General features: G+C 36.9%; 1 protein-coding gene across 1 annotated transcript in view; it reads right to left on the minus strand.

The window, feature by feature from the left end:
* Positions 1–931: 931 nt before the first annotated feature.
* The window catches only part of EVC2 (EvC ciliary complex subunit 2), a 61,495-nt gene continuing 42,705 nt past the window's right edge, over positions 932–19,721 (minus strand). The window contains exons 13-22 of the mRNA XM_041403045.1: positions 18,597–18,756; positions 17,660–18,120; positions 14,347–14,551; positions 12,929–13,051; positions 9,875–10,102; positions 7,975–8,183; positions 6,445–6,532; positions 4,005–4,198; positions 2,960–3,061; positions 932–2,486 (exon numbers count right to left, since the gene is read on the minus strand). Coding sequence (XP_041258979.1) covers positions 2,213–2,486; positions 2,960–3,061; positions 4,005–4,198; positions 6,445–6,532; positions 7,975–8,183; positions 9,875–10,102; positions 12,929–13,051; positions 14,347–14,551; positions 17,660–18,120; positions 18,597–18,756 — 2,044 coding nt within the window. The 3' untranslated portion in view covers positions 932–2,212. The remainder of the gene's footprint in view (positions 2,487–2,959; positions 3,062–4,004; positions 4,199–6,444; positions 6,533–7,974; positions 8,184–9,874; positions 10,103–12,928; positions 13,052–14,346; positions 14,552–17,659; positions 18,121–18,596; positions 18,757–19,721) is intronic.

Raw genomic sequence — 19,721 nt, forward strand, 5'->3', positions numbered from 1 at the left:
TGGGAGTACACAGGAAACTGTCAAGGGCAACGGGAAAAGCAATGAACTTCCAGGGGAACACAATTGATTTGGACAATGTTTCAAATACTGAAGAAGTCGGCCTTCTATTACTTCTTGTATTGATGACTGTGAAACCAAATGGGATGAATTTGAATGGCTTGTCCAGAACACACCTTCTTTGGGAGATTTCAGCTGTGAAATAAGGATTGCAATACCTCTGGCACCCACACAAAACTGCACAATCGACAGCTGGCCCTCTGTCCTCTTGAGTGACTCAAAGCTGAATGTAAGTTAACTCTCCACTGAAGTGGGCTATTTCCTAGTTAGTGCTTCTTTCACAAGACACAAGAGATGTTAAGATCTGGATGCTTCTTTGAATATGTACTGCATGATATGAGAGTGACTCATAGCAGAGAGTGACTTTCCCTGCTTGAAAGTTACAGTCACTGAACTGCTTCAAATTTGTGATGAGGTGTGAGAGAGTTACAAATTAGCTTTCTATTGCTAGACACAGAGATTATCTATTAAGGATAATAAATTGATGTTGTAATCAATATTCAGATGAGTTCATGTCACTTCCCTCTTGTATTGTAACAGTGAAGAGCCTGGGCTTGCAAAGGCATCCTGGAAGGGACTGACATTCAAGAAGGCACTTCAGCTTTCAAGTGCTCCTTGCAGCCATGAGCTGTGCAAGTTTTCCCAGCTGCTTTCTTGCCTCTGTCTGAAACACCTGAGGCTCCTCCTGTGCAGCTCTGGCCCATTTCCAAGGCAGGACAGACCCTGCTCTTTACCCACTTGTGCCTCGGGGATGAAATACCAGACATGGTTAAAACAGCAGCTCTGAACTCCCACAACCCTGACAGACTCATCTTCCCGTGACAGCAAATACTTCCATGAAAAGCCTGAAGAATGCAATCATATAATAATTAGGACTGTCAGTCTAATTACTACATCCATTTTCTAATGCTATTAGTCATAGGAAACACTAATTGTCTTCTGTGGAATGAATATTTAAACTTGTCAGAGAAGAAGGGGAAAAAATGCCAACTGCAGATACACATACATTGTAACATTTTCATTTTTAAATAATATGGCACCCTATTAACAAAAAGGTCTGTACATGAAGATCTGTACATGAAAAAATACAAAACATATGATCACAGTGGCCTCAGAGCACAGCATTCAAATACAATTACAACCCCCTCAAAACAGGCTTGAATAATATAAGATATCAACAAATACATGTGGTTATTTTAATTAGCTTTTCCTGTTCCTCTTCTTTGGATTCATATTTATAGGACTCTTTGAGTCAACTAGACAGGTTTAAAAATTAACTCTTTCTGAAGTATAAAATTACATTCTCATCAATTTAGAGAAATTCAGGAATAAGAACTTCAAAAATATCTAAAATTGCGAAAATTGGCAGCACTGCAATCAGAAGAGCTTCTGAAGGCATTACATGTCCATTTACATTTTTCACTTTTCTACTAAGCAAATGTGATGACACCGCTTCACCAAGTAAAAAGAGTGCAACAGGTTGTAAATATGCAAAAGTTTGGAACTGTAGCAACACTCACAGCTCAACTGAAGTAAGTTTAGAAACAGCCAAATGCTGAAGTTACTCCAGGATGTAAGGCTCATTACACAAATACATGCTAAAGAGCTGGACTACCAGCTGTCATTGAAGAACACAGACTGCAAATTCTATTAGGAACACAGTGTTAAACAGTAAATTAACTAGAATAACATAAAATCAGAGAACAGAGGACATGTGGTTCATCTACTACTTCTCTCTATGTCATCTGCTATACCGCAGCTTACCACAAAAATATAAATACAAAAATAGTAAATCAGTACCTACTATATGCAATAAATAACCTTTCTGTATAAATTATGAAAATACAACTATGGTAAAATCAGTGCAAACATTACCAAAATGTAGTGAAGGAACACAGAGTCCTGCCTGCCAGAATGTGCATCATAGAACACCCATATTTACCTAGTGCAACAAAGCACTGACAAGAATTAAAAAATTCAAGATGCACATCACTAACTGTGCCATTCTAAAATTACATCTGTTTCCAATATCAGACAAATCAGATTAAAACAACATACATGTAATTTGAACTGTACACTTCATTCTTCCTCATCATTTTACTGAATTTTAAGTAACTTCCTCTTCCTTAACTGATACTCTAAATGGAAGTTGCTCTTATGAGTCCATGTTTGCATGAGCAGCCTTTTTAGAATTAAGAAAGTTCTTTTTCTTTTTCCTTGGAAAAGTATGCAAAGCAAGTTTTGGATCACTTGGCTCACGGAACAAAAATATCTTCTCCCCTGTGTCTGACAGCTCTATGGCTTCAGCAGTTGCAGAGTTCAGAGAAACTGGTGGATCAGGCTGTCCCACAGGAGGGTATGCAGGTGAACATCCCAGATGAATGAATGCTGCTTTTTCCAAGACAGCAAGTCTCTTCTTCTTTATCAAACTATATTAATGAGAAAAATTGAGTTGAAAAGTGAAAACTCAGGCAAAAAATGCACAGCTTCCTACACCATACCTTGCCACAGAAGTGGTGACTTTTGAAGCTAAAGAAAATCATATTTCAACAAAGAGAATTGTAGTTTTCATTCTAATCCAAATAATTCACGTATCATTTTCTGAGATACAAGATTGCAAAAGGAAAGGCAACCTCACAATAAATAAATATATGGAAGATGAGCAATGTATGTGAAAAATGTGAGAATTTTGTGGATATGTACACAAAAATCTTTTTAGGTATTTACTATATTGCTTATTATGTGTAAATATGTTGTAGGAAACATAAGCACTAGACAGAACAGTGTTAGAAAATGCATACTTATAACTAATTTTCTGATTTCTAAGAGCTGTAAGAAGAATCTTGGGACATTAAATAAACAAAAAAAACCCCAGGTATGTTTGTTCTGGTTTTCTCCTTACCTGTCTTTTCTCTTGTTTAGAGATGGGATCTTTTCTAAATTTCTGTTTATCAGATCTTGCCTTATTTTGTTCTCCAGTGTTTGCCACATCTCCTGGCTCTTCCTGAAGGAGCAGGAAAGAAAAATTTCCAGCAGCAAATCTCCAAATATACACATTTTTATTCCCTCTCTGTCTTTAGCTACCAAACCCATGACAGCAACAGCACAAACGCAGTCAGTAAGAGTGTTCAAGCACTTTTGCTGCCCTGCCACAAATAATTTAAAATCAGTTAAGATCACACCTCAGGGCACGGTACCAAGGACTCTTATCTGTTCCTTGAGAACCCACATCTGCCAAGGACTGGGCTCAGTGCCACAACATCTGCTCTTGTCCCCTGCCCAGGTCCTGGAGCATCCCTTGGTGGTACTGCACAGATTTCAGCTCATGTTAATGGGGATAAAGGGGAGTGACAAAGGCCCTGGGAGTTACCAGTCTCTGTGAGAAAAGGGAAACTCAGTGCCCACTTGGAACTTCAGTAATTAACTACAAAGGGACAGACATCTGCAACATTGCAACTTGCACTATTAGGAAGGAGGATCTCCTTTACATCTTTAAGAGCTACAAACACCTAAAACCTGGTGTGTCATGAGCATTATTAAAAAAAAGTGGAAGGAAAATATTTTAACAAACTCCAATTCAGGGAAGAGAAGGAAAATTATCAGAACAGGATTTATAAATCTATGAAATAACTGTTTAATTAATGAACTTATAAAATGATTTTAACTTTTTATCAATAAATTTATCATAGTTAAAATGTTTCACAAAACAAGGACAATTAATGAACTTATAAAATGATTTTTTTATCAATAAATTTATCATAGTTAAAATGTTTCACAAAACAAGGAAGCAGTTTTAAAGTATTTTTACCCCAGAAAAATAGTCCAAAAGAAATTTATGCACCTGTGATTTTTTTCTATAGCTGTCAATCTCATTGTCCAGCAAACAGATATACACATAAAACAACAGTCTTGTCTTGCAGTGGTCTACCAGAAAACATCACACCTACCTTTTCTTACAGCTGCCAGACTCATCTGCATTACTGTCACTTTCAACAGCACCATCCGAATATTTACTGATGGAATCAAGGACAGAAAGGACCTCACTTTGTGAGCTGGAGGGCAGCAGCAAGTTCAGGGCCCTGTGCAGCACCCCCATTGGCACCCTCGTCAGTTTAGCTAAATAACCTGCCAGACGGAGCTCCTAGAGGATCACATGAGTAGAAGACAGACAAATTCAGCATTGAAAACAAATGTTAACCAATCTTAGTTACTGTTATTAAATAAACAGTCATTATGGAAACAAAAATACTACTGAAGATTATTTCAGTAGTGACAGTTTTGGCATCAACTTGTCAGACTTTCATGTTCACTGTTCCTACCCACAGCGGCCCATGTATATCATGGTGGTCCATTTCATTTGGGATTTTGGCAATGTAAATGCTATATAACCAGTTGATCTTGGCATTTTTGCTTAGGGCATGTACTTGATGCCCTTTGGTTTGAAAAACCACATGACAATTACATTCTAACATGTAAGGCTTAACTAATTTATGGATTCTACTACTATAAGGAAATAATTTCCAGATAGCAAGGAAGCAATATGGCACTCCTTGGTCTGTAAAATTACAGAGGGAAGAATAGCCTTGAAAAACTTTACAAGTTGTCATGGTTGGTCACTTCATTGTTCAGCTTCTCTTAACAACAAATTCTGTGATAAGCTCAGAGAACAGCTTATTAAGACGTGAAGGAAAACACCTGCTTTTCTTTTGGTAGCATTTTTTTATTTCCAAACGTCTTGCCCATTTTTTGCCCAAAGGTCAGTAGTAAAAAGCACATTCATATAATGTTCAAATTGACTGAGTTGAAATTTATTTGTTCCATAGACACTCAGCCAGTCCCATTTCCTGCCCCACTCCAAACACCAAAATCCATTGCTATTTTCTGCTCTGTTTTCATAAATACAGCGTCCCCAGGGTGTTTCTGCAGATCTCTTGTGTGTATCAAACATGAAAAGTCTACAATATATTGAGGACTAAGTGGAAAAAAAAAGAGTAAAGCAAATGAAAGCAAGTTAAATGTCTCAAAGAATGCCAGAAAAAAAAGCTGCTGTTGTCTATTCAAGCGATACATGTAACTCAGGTAGCTGAAGTTAGGTAAGACATGCCAAACACAATGACTCATGACAGCCGAGTTATCACCACTCTGCAGACCCTCCTGTAAGTGTTGATGGAGGAGATGACTACAAAGCCCATGTCACACAGAAACCCACAAGGTCCCACCATGCAGGAAGACAGCCAGGTTCTCTGTCCACAGTAGTTTCAAAAAGTCACAGCAAATGTTTGCCTACTTTTCTGTATGACAACTTTTCAGAGGAGTGAATTCATCTAGGAGATCCCTGGATTATCTGAATCCTCTTTGAAAGAAACAAAGCACCACTAGCAAGGCAGTCTTAAGCCAAATTTAGACATCCATACAAAACAAAGAAATCAATCAACCTCCTTTCCCCATAATTGTCCTTCAAGCAGAGAATCCTCTCCAAAAGGTAAGAAAATTCTTTCCAAAGTTTTCTGGCCTCTTCAGTGCTGGCATAGACTTTACAGGGAAACCACTGAGATCACCCAGACTTAACAAGACAATATCCTAAGACTGAGGAGAGATCAGTAAATTCGTACAGTTCTTAAAATATTCTCAGCATGACTAGGCACCAAAGTTGAACACCAAAAAGATGTTTGCTCAGGCTAATAATTTCTTAGTAAAAGAAATTATTTGATTCTTCTCTGGAGAGGAATGCTAATAAGGCCGTAAATCTTAATACAGACACCTAAGTCTAATTTCTATAGTACTCTCTTGTACTTCTGGTCTTTAAACACTATTCTTCTCTAAACTTACAAAATGCAACATTAAGTGAGAATAAACATGACAGATCTCTGAGACCTATTCTGCTCTCTTTGGCTAAATGTTCTCAGGATCTTTAAAGCACTTTTGAAAACAAGTATGAGTAATGATACTAGAAAATTTAACTAGTAGTCCTGCTATCATTTAATTTTGAAACATAATTAATGCAAATCATTCTTAATGCTCATCAAAATCTAAACAAGACCCTTTTTTCATTACATGAAGATTCAACTGTAAATCTGTCTGTTAACCAGAAAATCAGGCACTTCAGCTCTCCACAGAATGAAATGCAACAGGACAAACCCTGAAAGGATTTGTAGATGAATAAACAGAAGTATAACTCAGTGAATTCAGTAAAACAGTAAAAATTCAAAAGGCTGAAAGTAGCTCAGAATCACCTGATGTGACTGAGAGTATAGGCTGAAAACAGGTAGCAACTACTAGCAGAGAGTAACTCTAAATACATCTAATGGTTCCCGAAAAAGAAGAAAAGCTGATATCCAGATACAGCTGTAATTTAAACTTGGAAGCTTTGATCAATTTCATGCTTACCTGACTATAAATTGCCAAAAATGCATTAGTTTCTATATTTTCCAGGAGATCTTCAAGCACCACGCAATTCCATTGCTCATCTCTCAAGCTGAAGTGAAAGACAGAATTAACATTGAAATCTTCCCAGGTGCAATGACTGTATTATAGGAAACAAAATTGGAAGGTCACCCATTCGGGAAGCATATCTGTCTGTCAGCAAATCTGCTGCGAGCAGCCTAACTTCTAAAACATGCCGAATTCTCTTCCCTGCTTCCCTGAACTTCCGAGCCAACATCAGAGCAGAATCTAAGGCTATGCTCTTACACACAATTCAAACCTGAAATCTCTCCAAAGCAATGTGATTCTACCTGTCCCCATCCTCTTCCCTCCTTTTTAAATTTTATCACCACACTTTAAGGCAAGTTGTGGATCTTTTTGTAGCTGAAATATGATATTAAATAGTTAACTTCCTCGTTGCTGGTGATTATTTTTCTTTTCTAGACCAAAACATGATGACATCATGTACAAATCCTGCAATGCACAAAAGTACAAAACCTGTTTCTTTCAGTAAGTTTTCAAGTAAAGCCCAGTTGCAGTTTCTTTGAAGACTTCCCTGATAGGTTACTAGCTTGTGGATACTCATGCAGAGATTTATCTGATCCTCTACTGACTCTTTACCTCTGCAACAGGAAAGTTGTTAACCTAAACTAAGCAGAGCTCCAGCTTTTTCAGAATTAAAACAGACTTATCACTATCACAGCCATTTTTAATATATCAGTGGTTTATGGAAAACCACTTTCTAATGGAAAGCACACTTTGAGGACATTACATGAAGCCTGAAATGTGCTAGGCTTTTAATACTGGGCAATACACATGGAAATGTCATTTCTATCTCCTGTAACTCTAATAAAAGCAATACAATAGGCTGCAATTTTGCAAATTATCACCCATTTTTGCTAGGCAGCCATTATGACAAGACAGATAGTTCTACATACCTCCCATGAGGCATTTTATTTGTCGCTGGTATCTTTACTTAAAAACTGGCCAGGGAAAATTGAAATTGAAGAGGAGTTTATACATCTCATCAAAAATAATTGTGTGCCAGGGAATTCAGTCTACACTACGGCAATGGAGATGGAAATTCAATTTAAATTGTCTCAGCTATTTCCTCTGACCCTAGCAGATCATGTTGCTCTGAACTCCCTCCCTATCTTCCTAGGAGACAAAGTAATAGGAATAAAATTATTTTCCTCCTTAATGCTGAGGAGTATCATTATTTTTCTGCTATCCCTGTAAAAAAAATGGTGACTGCCATGCAACACACAAGCACCATTTAAATGCTACTAAGTTATTATTATTTCATGTTTCTAATTTCAATATTCCCAACTCCTCAGTTATGCTCTGGGCCACAGCACAAGAAGGCAGAGATCAAATACAGATGCATGGTCCCTCCCCAGTGCAGCAGTAGTTTCCTCCTGCTGCTTCTCCAGAGTATCTCATGATCCATAAGAACTGCAGTAACATAGTAAAACCTGAGACCAAAGAACTTACCTTTGTTGGTACAGGTTTATAAATTGCCTACATTTATTCATGGCCTGTCTTAACAAAACTGTCACATGTCTTTCTGCACTCGTGTCCACAGGTTCATTTGTGAATCCCAAACCATCCAGAATCCACCTCTGCCTACTCGTTAGATGCTGCTGCACTGACTCCTTATGCAACATCTCATATTCCAGCTTCTTTTCAATTTCTTCAATCTCCTAGAGGTTGAAAATGCACGATGATAAGAAGTTAAATTATAACTTGAAAGAATGAATTTCATTTGGAGTGAAGAAAAAAGATGATGGCATCAGATTTTCTGATATTACCTTATTCATTTCTTATTCTACCCAGCCACTTGCAGTCATTACACTTTCCAATTCATTGCACAGCTTCAGTAAGCATGACTGGCACGTTATGAATATCAGAACAATGAGGAAAGCTATGGCTCAATTTTCATTGTGTTAAAAGTGAATGCTCTCTAAAACCTTCCACTGTAGAGGACATCCAGCAACTAGACTGCCATCATGGCTGAGATCAAAACTGAGGAACCATTTCTAAGCTGCATAAATCTACTAGAGCTTGAGAAACTCAGACTAACTAATTTTAGTTATTTCAAATTAACAGCTAATATCAAAGGGATTTAAGTTAAAAGGCAATAATTCATAATTAGTCTGATAAAGTTAGGGTTAAAATAAAATGCTCAGAAAATCAAAAGGTTAAAATCCAAAGTCTTCAGGGGACTGGATCTCCCTTGCTAAAAATCTCACTTTTGTCAAAAAGTCAAACTGGACACCAGAAGGAAAGCTTCATATTCCCATCACTGCCATCTCACCTCAACTTTTCCATTGCTTACTATCTCAAAGCCCCACTTCCTAACCTGTACCTTGGAGAAAATGCTGAATATTCCTCTGCCTCATCAGCTGCATTTAACCCAGTGTTAAGCTATTCTAGGTCTCACTTCTGCCCTTCTTCACTCCTTTTTCTTCACCTGTTCAAGAAAGAGAAGGTAAAAGCAACTTCTCTGAAAAGACCACCCACACTTATGGCATAAAAAGCAAACATACTCTTCCTACATTCAACTTTCACAATTTCCTACATCTCTAACACAAATTCAAGAAAACTGGAGGCATATAAGCATTCTAACTGCCACTCTATGAGAAATTCTGTAGAGATGACCACATTAAAATTTAACAAGGAATTTTCACAGCAGTAGCTGTCTAATGATGCCCTCTAGCAAAGAGGTTTTTCTCAAAAACCCATTTTGTTTGTTCTACTCCAGTGCTCTCCCCAAGCCTCACTTGGATGGTTTCAAATAGCAGATGCAGAAAAAAAAGGTCCTTGTGAAAACGGAGCACTGAAGTATTAAAAAGGATTAGAAAATTGGCACATATCAAATATGTAATAAATATGGTGAAGGGAAGAGGTTTTTCCAGATTTTCTGCTATATAAACTGCATGAGTGTGACTGGAGTGAGATAGGTAGGAGGTTGTATGGCTGTATAGATAATCTCTAAAAACTTGGCAACTGAAGCATATCATGTGGTTATGGATCTTGCATATGGACAGCATTATAATGTGAGTAATTCTGTAAGACAGACACAACAATTTACTCTTCTGTCAGGAGTCCAAATCACTTCTCAACTGTCTTTCTTTTAATCAATAAAATATTAAGTAGCCACCAAAATACTACTCTTTCGGCCTGCATGCAGCTGTAACAAAAATTAAAAATACTAATACACAATCTTCCTTGGCTCTCCTTCTCTTTATGTCTTTTACTGAATGCACTGAAGTGCACATACTCACAGAAAGTCTGGGCCACCAGAAGCTGCAAACCAGCAGCTAAAGCAAAGATACTCTAACAGTGGCTGTTTCCTAACAGAATTTTTTCTTTTAATAACTATATTACTTACAGGATTATGTGCTTCTAAAATCTGGATACATTCCAGTTTTGACAGGGTTTTTGATGTGTTCAGTTGTTCAAAGAGCAAAGCCTGCACATTTATGATGGCAGTATACAGCTCCAGCATTTTGGATTTTTTAACAGTCTTTTGAAAGGCTAAAGAAGCACTATACTCTCCAAGTTTCTTTTCCAGATTGCGCAGGTGACGCTCTTTTTCAAGCTGTAACTCATACTTAATCTAAAAAAAAAACCAACAAAAACCAAAACACAAAAGATAGATTAACAACAACTCTTTACATGCATACTTATGATTTTAGTACTCTGTAATTAACAAGTAGGATTATGACAGCAAAGAAGTCAGTGCTGTTATCTTATAATGTAATACACTATTTCAATAAGTGCTTTTAACCTTCAATTCCAAGGTTTTACTCTAATCCAAAAAAAAAACCAAAACCCAAACCACAGTACAGTCAAACACTTTAAAGCAATCAGGCTTTCTTTTCAGGTAGTTAAAAGTTCAATATTAAATGCTAACCCAAAACAGAGGGTCTATATAATTCTTATTACAATAAAATTAAAAACTAGAAACACAAATAAATCTATGGTTAGCTATGGTTAAATGGACAGATAAAATATGCCCTTTTGCTTAGAAAAAGCATGGAACTTACAGAAAGGCTGCATTTAGTTTCAAATCGGCAAGTGTCAGTTAGTGCTGACTGATGATATTCAACATACTATTCTTTGAGCAAATAACAAAAAATCTTCTTATATAACACAGAGTTAAACTGTAAATCAAAAGTCTATTGGCAATGGATTTCAAATAAGATTAGAACTGGATTGGATCAACATCAAACAGCATAAAATCAATGTGATTTAACTGAATTACTGTGTAGCTGCCACACATTTGATGGAACATCCACAGGAACGATTCAAGGGTGAAAGGCAAGTGCAGCATGTGCAGGCACAGGATCCAATGCACGTGACTGATGAGCTCTCCAGGCTGTGCCACTGACACTGACAGCCAAGGACACTGCACTGTGACTGTTCTTCTGGGGGACAATGTCTACAGCAGCCAGCTGCAATTACCTGCTCTAGGTGCTTCCATCTGAGCTTGTCACTCTAAGCTCCCTTCCCACTCAAAGAAAAGGAAAAGATACTTCTCAGTAGGTTTCATATCCTAAAATATGGATTTCCACTGACATGTAAGGTGGATGTCTAGGTTAGACACCAATGGCTACATTGCATATCTAACATTTAGGTAGCTGAATCTTCAAAAGACTACAGAAAACAATTAACACTTTGTTTTTATTCTCTCTCCCTATACTATTCATGTGGGCCCAAAGAATTGGATTGTAAGAGAGAAAAGATACAAACAGAGAAAGCACATGCAGCCCTGAGAGCTCCAACTCCACTACTTGGTGTTTCAGAACAGTTAGAAATATTTAATCTTTTAAACATATTTATTAATGCATACTTTAAATCAATATTAAATTAATATAAAATATTTTAAAATAGGAATAAATATTTCACAGTATTTTACAATGAGGGTGGTGAAACACCTTCAACATTATACAGCAAATGAACTCCTCTTAAATAAACAAAATGCTGCATCCCTCAAATGGTATTACTATCTACCCCTAGCCACATGAGTTTCTTTCTGACTCTTGCCAGCTCTGAAACCAGCTATACAATTAGAATGACAACAGCTGTGCCAGATGGTGCATCTAAAACTGGAACAAAGAGGTTTAGAGAAGCTAAATTTCCAATTTTAAAACAAGATTCTAATAAAAATGTAAGACAGTATTTACTGCCTTACACTCACCAAACAAGCATTCAGTACTTTTTTGCCTCTAAAGTTTAGCCCATAATCTGATGGGAAGAGTAATCTTCAAGGAAGAGTACCAAAACCACCTAAATTTTGAAGACCAGGGCATTAGGTATTGAAGTCAAAATTACAATGCCTCTATTAAAGGATTAGAACATTCTCAGACCACAGTTATTAAACTCATGAACAGTGCTAGAACACATTTGCCTTCTTGTTGCAGTCTTGCCCAAGCACCTGCTCTCACTTTCAAAGACCAGGTGCTAGACTAGATAAACATTTGCTTTTATCACCTGCAACCAAATCAAAAAATGTGTTGCTCTCACATAAAAGTGAAATTATTTCTGAATTAACATGTTGACCCATTATTTTTCAGTTTTCAGGATACAGGTATGAAAAGCATAGTAAAAAGAAAAGAAGTACAAAAATAGCTTTTTGTCCAAATTGGTACTAAAATTGATATTGTAACCACTTTTGAAACTATTATTTATCAACCAGTTTTAATTACCAATGACACCTGCTTGTCATGCATAGTTTCTGCAGCTGTGCACCACCTGTGTTTAACAAACTTATCATTGCAATGTCCTGCTGATGTGCAAAACTAATATGAACCATACTGTACACGTGTGAAAGATCACTTGGAACACCTACTAGCAGGGAAGTAAAAAGCCGTCAAAATCCCATATTAAGATCGGCCCCACTCATTTCTCAGGGATTAACTTTATATTCGGGCTGTGTGTTTTTAAAAGGTACCCACCAGAATTAAGACTTCCTTTCAATCAGCTCTGTACAAATAAACTCAGACCCTACCCAAAAAGCTTTTGGATCTAAGAATCCATTTTTGGACTTTCAGCAGCACTAGCAGATGTCCAGGAACTAAATGCTGCTCAGCTGAAGCATGCATTGAAGCACCTTCCATGTTTTGAAAGTCTTCCTAGAAAACCACAGGAGCTACGGGAGCCTTGCAATCTTGCACACACCAAGCCCCAGAACCATTGGAAGAAAGAGGGGTGAGACATGAAACCAGTTCTGTAACTAAGATGCAAAAATTAAAACAAAGCAAAAACTATTAAGTGTGAAATGCAACATATTGATAAATGCAGGCAATAGTAGGGAGATGCATCATGTCACAATACCTTACACCTTTTTTCGATGGTTCTTATTCACATTGATAGAATACTGTCAATCTTTAATTACTAAAGATCTAAGTTTTGACTTCAGTCCAGAAAAGATTGTACTTACCCTATTCAAATTTTCACCTTTCACTGAGTCTTCATAAATTAAAATTTTATCCTGTAAAGATTTCTTCAGAATATCTAACTTATTTCTATTCCTGGATCCTGTTTTTCCCATTTTAGAATGCTGCTGTAACAAGATGAGCAAAAATGTTTTATTTTTAAAAGGTATATGAGGATGCTAATGTTAAAATTATTACTTGGTATTACTGATACATCCACCAAATAATGAAAAACTTGAAAAATATGACTTTCACTGAGAAAGTACATCTGAAATGAAGGTACTGCCTATTCATTCAGAACATTCACTTTGGACATTCAGTCAAAGTTAGAATTTTTAAAAAAAATTTATTTCAAGTAGAATTATATATTCATCCTTTCCATGAAAACTCGTAGAATATAAATTTGATTTTAAACAAGTTTTAGCAGTGATAATAAGAGAAGATTTTAACTGATACATTGTCTCCTCAGCACAGTTAAAAATGAACAAAGAATATTAATTTAAGATCTACATTGTTTTCAACACACAGTCTGTGAATCACAAATGAACCATGATAATATTAAGAAGCACCGTTCCATGTAATCAAATTACTCTTGACCTTTCTATTTCTTTACAAGAATACCAACTAAATATATGTACTCTTGGGGAAATGATAACATCTGTTCAACTGTAAGGTTTTGCAAAGTCATTTCCCTCCTTCAGTACTTTAGAAACTATTAAGGCTTTGAACCAGGCTAATTCCTAGCACAATTAACCCAGCATAGTTTACATGTTTAGAAAACACAACTGAACCAAAACAGAGCAAGGGCAAGTCCTCCTTTTTAAGATGGCATCAGACACAACTAATACAGGAAACATTTTTGGCCCCCATACTTTATAAGAACTGAAAACCATTTATAATTCCACAGCTTTTACACTTTACTGAAGGAATTAAACACCCCTCACAGGGTTCTTTATAAAGTGCTAGATTTGATAGGCAGATAGACTCCTTGTTGGAAATATTTCCTAACTTTGAGTATGCCTCATCTTCTACATATTTAGATGTGGGCAAATAACCCCAAACTGTCTGCATACACTTAAATCTTTTGGAAACAGGAAACATAAATCATGCCAAATTTCTTGCCAAGAAAGACTATCTAACTAAGGAATTTTACTTTCCTAAGCAGACAAAACAACATAGAAGTGTCTTTTCCAGAAACTCCCAAAACTTTCACAAAAGCAACAGAAATACACAGGTGTATGTGAAAAACACCTATTTATCCAACTGCTGCCCAAACAGTTATCTTTAAGTGCACTGGTCCATGCAGACAGGAAAAGTGTACGCTGCTGCTGCACCTATGAAGAAGCTACAGACCCAGATCTGCAGCCAATGCACCCCCAGGAACCCTTTCCACATGCCCACACTGATCCCATGCTGTTCCCACCTGTTCATTGGTCATTGCTAAATTCTGCTCCACTTTCAGCACCTCGCTGTCCCTCTGCTCCATTTCAAAAGCCTGAAGCAAGGTTCTTGCTCTTATCTTGGGCCAAGCCAAGCTGCTGTCCACCTGGGAGAAGCAGCAGTGCAACTCTTGCCTCATTGTAAGCAACTCTTCTTCTGACAGTGAGAGAGGTAAACTTAGAAGTTGCCTGTTAAAAAAAAACCACAAGAGCAATTTGATGTTTAGTGATTTAGGCAATATTGCACAAAATGTAAGAGACATGCACACAAACACTTATTCAGCAGTGATCATCCTTTTTTTGTCTATTTCATACATTAGTTAGTGATTCCACACACAGCAATGAACTGCTCAGCATGTACAAAATGCTCTTGAGGATACCTTAAATTCTGCATATAGAGCTTCCTGGACTGTAAAACTTCATTTTCAAAGGAAAACAGCTTTTGAATATTTTAAAAATAAATTAATATTTTTAGTACACTTCCTATGCATAGAATCCTTCCACCTCTTCAGACAATACAATCCCTGAACTTCAGCTGAAATCAAGATAAAAGCTTCCCATAAAGCCTCCCTGTGCTCTTTCCCAGCACTTAGCAGCCACAGCTACTGAGAAAGAAAAAATAAAATAAAATTTCTCTATTATAAATGCATATGCCATCTCTACAACAAGAAGATAACAATGGTTCCAGCTGTTAATGGTAAAAGGCACTTTGCAGTCTGAAAAACGCAATGTATTTTAAGAGTAATTTGAATTACTCAAAGTTCCCATTTTCCAGAAATAAGGTTCTCAACACAGATCTCTAAGGAACTGATCACCGGGTCAAGCTGAAGTTGATTTAAAAACAAAGCATGCTCAGTTCTGATTAACCACAGACTACATTCATCTTCTTACCTTGTGTATCTTATTTCCTTAAGAATATTTCACAAAAAATAACATACTTTTATTTGTTTGGAAATTTCTTTTATTCCACAAAAAATGTTTGTATTTAAAATATGAACAGCATGTTTTTAAAGAGGACTTTTCATTGAAAAAAGTATTATGCTGCATGCTTCATTAGTACTGATACTTTTATTTAGTGTATACCAGGCCTATACTGCCTCATCATTTCACTAAAATATTTGAGTTTAGAAATCCTTTTTTCTTTCTACTGAATCAGCAAAGAACAGTTAAAAACTTCTAATGCATGAGTTTTTTCCTTCAAAAAGTTGTTTACTTTTAGACAAGACTATTCCAAACTACTCCAGATCATTTATAGCATCCTTAACCATTTGTCATCTTGTCTTAAACTCATGGAAGAAAATCCATGCCATAAATCCACATACAAAGACAAGATTACTCCAGATCATTTATAGCATCCTTAACCATTTGTCATCTTGTCTTAAACTCATGGAAGAAAATCCATGCCATAAATCCACATACATAGATATATATATAGAGAGAGATGAAATAAAATACAGCAAATAGAGTTTTGCTATATTTAAAAAGGACTGTAAGCATTAACAATCTTCAGAAATATTTTGGGCTAACCCACGGTCTCTTTAATAAGCAACAAAAATGAAAAGCTATCATTCAAAGTAATGCTTTTTGAAAACTAGACAGCAGATGAGAACATAAACATGAGAGCTGGCATCTGTCATCAAAATACCATAACTGCCAGACAATGGACTGGAAAAAGACCGTGACTGATTTTAAGGGGCTATTGGTAGGACAGTTGTTGTATATTTTTTGTATATATTTTCCTGCATTTTACTTTAAAAAAAACCCAAACAGCTTACTCCAGGCTATTGGTAGGACAGTTGTTGCTGCATTTTTTGTATATATTTTCCTGCATTTTACTTTAAAAAAAACCCAAACAGCTTACTCCTGCTTCAAATAAAGATAGCATCTAACATATATGACAGGCACACCGCAGGTTGGAACAGAGTTATTATGGAATTCTAAGTTAGAAATAGTAAAGTCCTGATGGGTCATACAATCCACCTCCAAATTCCTGCAGGTCTGCTCTTGGCAATGTAAGCAAGAGATAGTTAAGACAAGCTAGAAAATGCATATAAATGACTCACAGAAAAGTATTTAAAATGCTGAATAAAATATGAAGCCCTTGAAATTAGAACCAAAACAATGGGAAAAATTGAATTTTCTTCTTTAGCAAAGCAAATGCAATGGGTAAAATTTCTTTTTATATTCCTGCTATATGGTTTTACAATATGTGGCAGGAAAACGTTGTCTGAATAAAACTGCCCATACAAATCTATTTTGCTTTAAAGAAGAGGTATGAAGAAGAAACTTTTACCAGTGTCTTTTTTTTTTTCTTCTTCTTCTTTTTTCTCCCTCCTTGTTCAATCTCTTATGCCTGGTACATTTCCTTCAGAGCCACACAGCTTATTATAGGTTTGCCTGTTCCAGTTGCTTCCCCTAAAGCTGCAATTTTATTTTCTCATGTTCCCATGTCTCTAACAATGTCTCTTATTAAATAGACATTGTATAGGAAATGTAGTAGTGCAAATACTCAGGCAGTCGAACAACCAGAGATAAATGTACTTGAAAGCTAAGAAAAAATGCTCACCAACATTCCCTGATCTCTCAGGGACCTTGCTGCCCACTGTGAGAGGCACAACCACTCCTGGCCACAGCCATGGACTCTCCCTGTGAAAGGCCTCCCAACTGTGGCAAGGCCACCACCTGCTTTCCCACGTCCCCAGGGTCACAACACTTCCAGGGGCCAGAACTCCTCTCTGCAGCACTGTCTGTGCCATGATGCCTGTCAGGGCTTGGTGCCAGGGACACTCTGTCCACAGGCCAGAGCAGCCCAGTCTGACACATGGAGCCATGAGCTGGACAGGCAGATACTGCACTGTGCACTTCGGGACTACTTGTGCCAAAGCTTAAACCAAACCTGCTGAGTAAGGCTTGACTTGTGGCTAGAAGGAATATATTCAACTTGGATTTGAGGTCAATTAGGTCTGACATACTAATTGGCATTTCCAAAGTGTGGGAGCTCAAAGAACAGACTGAGAATAACAATCAATGAAATATGTGTGACACTTTCCATGGAATGAATGGAAGTATAAAACCTTTATTCCACATTTTTAGCTTCAAGACTGCTGCTTCCTAAGACTTCCACTGCAGTGTTCACCCACTGGTACTGCATGAGCTGAGTGCTTAAAAAAAAAAATCAATTCCTAAGTGCCCAACAGAGAATTGATCATTAGGAATTACAACTAGACAGGTGTGAAAACTCCCAGTTATCTTCTATTTGTCATAGTAACTAAGAAAAGCGTGCAGAGAGATACTTGCATGAATATTGACTGTTCCCAGCTCCTTATTTTCTTTTGTTCTGAGATGCCTGTTTCCAGCTCCTGGCTTAGCTTCTGCCTGGTGAGCTGAAGCAGCTCTTCAGCAGCCATGCTCTTGTCATGTTCTTCCCTTTCAAGCTGTGCGTGTTTAACCACCATTTCTTTTTTGTGCTCCTCCACAGCTTCTAGCAGGAACAGCTTTGGCACATTGAGCTTGACCAGCTCTTGCACAAACACTCCACACTGAACACGTTTAAGCTCTTCAACAGCTTTCTCTGCTAGGCTAAATAGAAGCTCCTTCAGCTCTTCGCTGGCCTCATTGTCAAGCTTTTCAGTAAGTTCTTCAAATTCCGTGGTGTGATCACTCAGAAGATTTTTCCAGTGTCTCAGGTAGTGAGAAATCTCATCAGTAGTTTTGAAGGGGTCTCCAAGTGACAGCTGCTCCTTCTGATGCTCTTTCTGCTGATTCATTTACCAAAAGGAGGAACAAAGTTAAGAAAAAAGAACATCTTGAATTCTAGCTCCTTAAGTATGAATTTCATAGCAATGCAAAATTTCATACTTTTGCTTTTCCATGTTCTCAAAACTGCTTCTCAGTGTCCAGAGGCTTGCCCAGCCCTCAACAGATTGGCTTTGCAAGCACCTGGAAGGTCTGTGATAACTCTGACTATTGCTAGATACAAGGGCTATGATAATATGGACTGTTGCTAGATAAAAGAGCTAACACCCAAAAAAATGCATCATCATGTGGTTTGACAGCTATCAATTACTGCATGATTAACACAGAATATGGTGGTACACAGTTAAAATCAATTGGCATTTATTTTCAATCCTGGCAGTATTGACCTCTGTTGTAAGAACTAAATTTTATTTTTCAATTAATTCAATTTCTAATTCATGATAAGCCCTATGGAAACAAAAACATTGAAAATAATTACCTTTTGCAGCATTTCCTGCCTTCGCTTGGTAATGAGTTTCTGGCAAAGCTTCTGCTTTTCTTGTTTTAAATCATGATCAAATTTCTGTTTAACAAAATTAATTTCAGCCTCAGCTTGGTCCAGCAGGATTCCCAAATGACTTTCAGGTAGATGACCTGCTCTGTAATAACAGTGTTTGAAGCCTGTTATCCCAAATTCTTAAGAGCAAAAGGATATATGAGGCAATTAGCACCATAAAAAGGCTCAGCAAAATAGACACAAAGAACAATCTTTGTTTCTTTAGCAGTGATACCTGGGAGAATCAAACAAGGAAGGGGATACTCAAAGACAATCTCAGAGATGAGCACAGAATTGAGGCAATTTGTGAAGGTGTATAAAAAGAAATGAGAAAGGATGGATGGACAGGAAGGACAGGCAAGTGCAAAACCAATTACATATCGGTTTGTAAGGTAAGTGATATTCAAATGAGTAATTTTAAACCTTATATATTATGCATATTTAATTTTTTTCCATTTAATGCCCCTGGAATGCCATTTTTATGTCTTTTACAACTCCTTCTCCTTATTAAAAACAAATCTCTAAAGTATGTAATCAAGTAAAAAGAAAAATCATTTTTAGTAGACAAAGCATATCCATAAAATACTTATATTCATACTTTCTACTAATTTTACATCAGAAGAATTATAAAAATTCAAAATAATAAAAAAAATTCAATTATCTGAAACATCAAATTGTCAGTCATAAGCCCACAGTGCTTTCAAGTGGAAGTTCAACATTATGGTCTACCTCCAGTTGCTACAGTATTTAATGTCAAAGAGAAAACAAGATCTCAACTGTGGCTGCAACAGTTAAAAAAATCTCCACCTCCACAAACTCAAATTGAATTTCAGGACTGCTATTACATTTACACTACAAGTTCCCCAAATCCTTCTTATTCAACAGAAGAATAAAAGAACATCTTAATTCAGACCAGGCTGTTGGATATTTGTGAGTTATAACTTCTATTAAGCACAGTGGACTTACAAAATGTGGTGTTGAAAAGGTCAACACGAAACATTGAATTGAAAGCACCAATTCCTGACCCGAACCTGGATGTTATACAGATACCTTTTAATTTACCTATCC

The sequence above is a fragment of the Onychostruthus taczanowskii genome, unplaced genomic scaffold, assembly GCF_017590055.1.
Source record: "Onychostruthus taczanowskii isolate IOZ18803 unplaced genomic scaffold, ASM1759005v1 scaffold2, whole genome shotgun sequence".
Lineage (NCBI taxonomy): Eukaryota > Metazoa > Chordata > Aves > Passeriformes > Passeridae > Onychostruthus > Onychostruthus taczanowskii.